The sequence below is a fragment of the Apium graveolens genome, chromosome 8, assembly GCF_009905375.1.
Source record: "Apium graveolens cultivar Ventura chromosome 8, ASM990537v1, whole genome shotgun sequence".
NCBI lineage: Eukaryota > Viridiplantae > Streptophyta > Magnoliopsida > Apiales > Apiaceae > Apium > Apium graveolens.
This window is the reverse complement of record NC_133654.1, coordinates 183,791,287-183,794,133: the sequence shown is the minus strand read 5'-3', so window position 1 is coordinate 183,794,133 and position 2,847 is coordinate 183,791,287. Positions and strand designations below refer to the sequence as shown.

The 2,847-nt window shown below is 45.8% G+C and overlaps 1 protein-coding gene across 1 annotated transcript; it reads left to right on the top strand.

Moving 5' to 3' along the window:
• Nucleotides 1-1,839: 1,839 nt before the first annotated feature.
• On the top strand, nt 1,840-2,448 carry LOC141680194 (uncharacterized). Its single transcript, XM_074486487.1, has one exon. It carries the CDS (start codon nt 1,840-1,842, stop codon nt 2,446-2,448), a length of 609 nt encoding a protein of 202 aa, XP_074342588.1.
• The last annotated feature ends 399 nt before the right edge of the window (nt 2,449-2,847 follow it).

Sequence of the window (2,847 nt, the reverse complement as noted above, 5' to 3'; positions counted from 1 at the left end):
ATGGGTAGAACAGGGATCCACGCTTTTGAGGCTGTGCCCTCCACTTACCACATAGTACTGAAGTTCCCAACTAGGAACGGTGTTGGAGAAGCAAGAGGAGATTAGAAAATGGCCCGCAGTTACTATGTTGCAACACTTAGGCCCGATGGAACTGGGGGCAGGTTCTCCCCATAGAAGACATGGATGTCTGAGAAAATGACGAGCTACGAGCAAAGCCAGCGAAGGACTTGATCTCAGTTCCCTTAGATCCCTTTGACCCGGAAAAGGTCACATATATTGGGGCATCTTTGGACAAGCCTTTGAAGGGTCGGATAACAACTTTCCTCCAAGAGAACAGAGATGTATTCGCTTGGATAACAGCAGATATGCCTGGGATTGACCCTAACCTAATAACTCATAGGTTGAACGTTGACCCAATTCGAAAGGCTGTAAAGCAAAAGAAGAGAACTTATGCCCCTGATAGGCTAGAAGCCATTAAGTATGAGGTCGAGAAGCTTTTAGAAGCAGGATTTATAGAGGAAGTGCAATTCCCTGAATGGTTAGCCAACCCCGTAATGGTTAAGAAGGCCAATGGAAAGTGGAGGATGTGCATTAACTTCACTGACTTGAATGATGCTTGTCCCAAAGATTGTTACCCCCATCAAGGATTGATACCCTGATCGATGCCACTGCTAGACACGAGATGCTAAGCTTCATGGATGGCTTCAGTGGTTACAATCAGATCAGAATGCATAAGGATGACACTCCCAAGGTATCTTTCATAACCGACTTTGGTGTATTCTGTTATCTAGTTATGGCTTTTGGATTTAAGAATGCAGGAGCTACTTACCAAAGACTGGTAACCAAGATATTTGCCCATCTAATTGGGAAGATCATGGAGGTCTATGTCGATGATATGTTAGTCAAAATCCTAAGCAAGGCCGATCATATTAGTCACCTCAGAGACGCATTTGAAGTGCTGAGGCACCACAAGAAGATGTTAAACCCAGCCAAGTGTGCTTTTGGCGTTGGGTCTGGAAAATTTTTGGGTCACATGGTCTCTAAGAGGGGGATAGAGGCCAATCCCGACAAGATCAAAGCCATCCTATACATGGAGCCACCACGCTCCATCAAGGACGTTCAGAAGCTGACAGGAAGAATTGCAGCTCTAGGGAGGTTCATCTCCAAGTCTGGAGACAAATGCCTACCCTTTTTCAAAACCCTTAAGAAGGTAAAGGACTTCGAGTGGACCGCTGAGAGCCAAGAGGCCTTCGAACAGCTAAAGAGGTACATGAATGAAGCCCCGTTATTGGCTAAACCAAGTCCAGAGGACACTCTATATTTGTACCTTGCGGTATCTAAGCAGGCCGTGAGTGCGGTTCTCGTGAAGGAAGAGCAGAAGCTCCAAAAGTCTATATACTATATAAGCAAGGTGCTCCATGGAGCGGAATTGAATTACTCCACTACGAAGAAGTTCGCACTTGCTCTCATCACAGCCTCGAGGAAGTTGAGACCATACTTCCAGGCTCACAAGATTGAAGTTGTGACGGACCAGCCATTGAGAAACATTCTTCAAAGCCCAAAGGCCAGTGGAAGGCTCATCAAGTGGGAAATTGAGTTGGGAGAATTCGATATTAAGTATAAGCCTCGAACGACCATCAAGGCTCAGGCCTTAGCAGACTTCGTGGTCGAATGTACTATTAACGACGAAGAAGTCGGGGCCAAGAGATAGTAACCCCGGGAGAAGGGGAGAAGGATGAAGAAGCAACTCTGAAAGAATATTGGGTTCTCCATTTTGACGGAGCATGCAAAACAAAATCTAGTGGTGCAGGCCTAGTGTTGCAAAGCCCTGAGGGGTTTATGATTGAGTATGCTCTGAAGTTGGATTTTCCGACTACAAACAATGAAGCAGAATATGAAGCATTGATAGCTGGCTTAAGCTTGGCTAGAGCCGTGAGGGCAAAAAACCTGAAGGTCTGTGGAGACTCGAGACTCGTAGTTGCTCAAGTTAATGGGGAGTTTGAGGCCAAAGATGATACAATGGCCAAGTACCTGAGAGTCGTAAAGGGAATACTGACTCAGTTCGATGAATGGTACGCAGAACATATTCCGAGAGAGGAGAACACTACGGCGGATGCCTTATCTCAGTTCGCCTCGTCCGAGATAGAGAATTATCCGAGGAGTATTTACTTTCAGGTCTTGAAGACCCCTATTATTTATGTCATAAATCTGATAGCACCGATCGGTGTGGCTAGCAGTTGGATAGACCCGATCAAAACTCACTTGGAAACTAGGTGGCTCCCCGATGATGCCCAGGAGGCTCGTAAGTTGTCGGTTAGAGCATTGAGATACACACTGATTGAAGGCCTTCTTTACAATAGGTCCTTTGTTATTCCGTACTTAAAATGCTTAAGACCTCCTGAAGCAGAGGAGGCACTAAAAGAAGCCCATGAAGGGATTTATGGATAGCGCTTGGGGGGCAGGGCCCTCGCTCACAAGATAACTCGGTTGGGGTTCTACTGGCCAACTATATTATCCGATGGAAAGGCTTATGTGAAAAAATGTGATAGATGCCAGAGGCACGCACTAATAGTACGACATCCCCCAGAGAGGCTTACGTCGATCAGCACACCCATCCCTTTTGCAATGTGGGGAATGGACATACTTGGACCATTTACTGTAGCATCGGGACAGAGGAAGTTCATTATAGTAGTGTAAACTACTTCACGAAGTGGATTGAGGCTAAGGCACTAGCCAAGATAACCACCAAGCAAATTGCCTAATTCTTCTGGGAGAATGTGATATACCGATATGGAATCCCCCGCATTCTTATCATGGATAATGGGAAACAATTTGATAATGCAGAGT

Excerpts from the sequence above, each read along its gene's own strand:
- LOC141680194 (XM_074486487.1), top strand. The coding sequence starts at position 1,840 with ATGATTGAGTATGCTCTGAAGTTGGATTTTCCGACTACAAACAATGAA.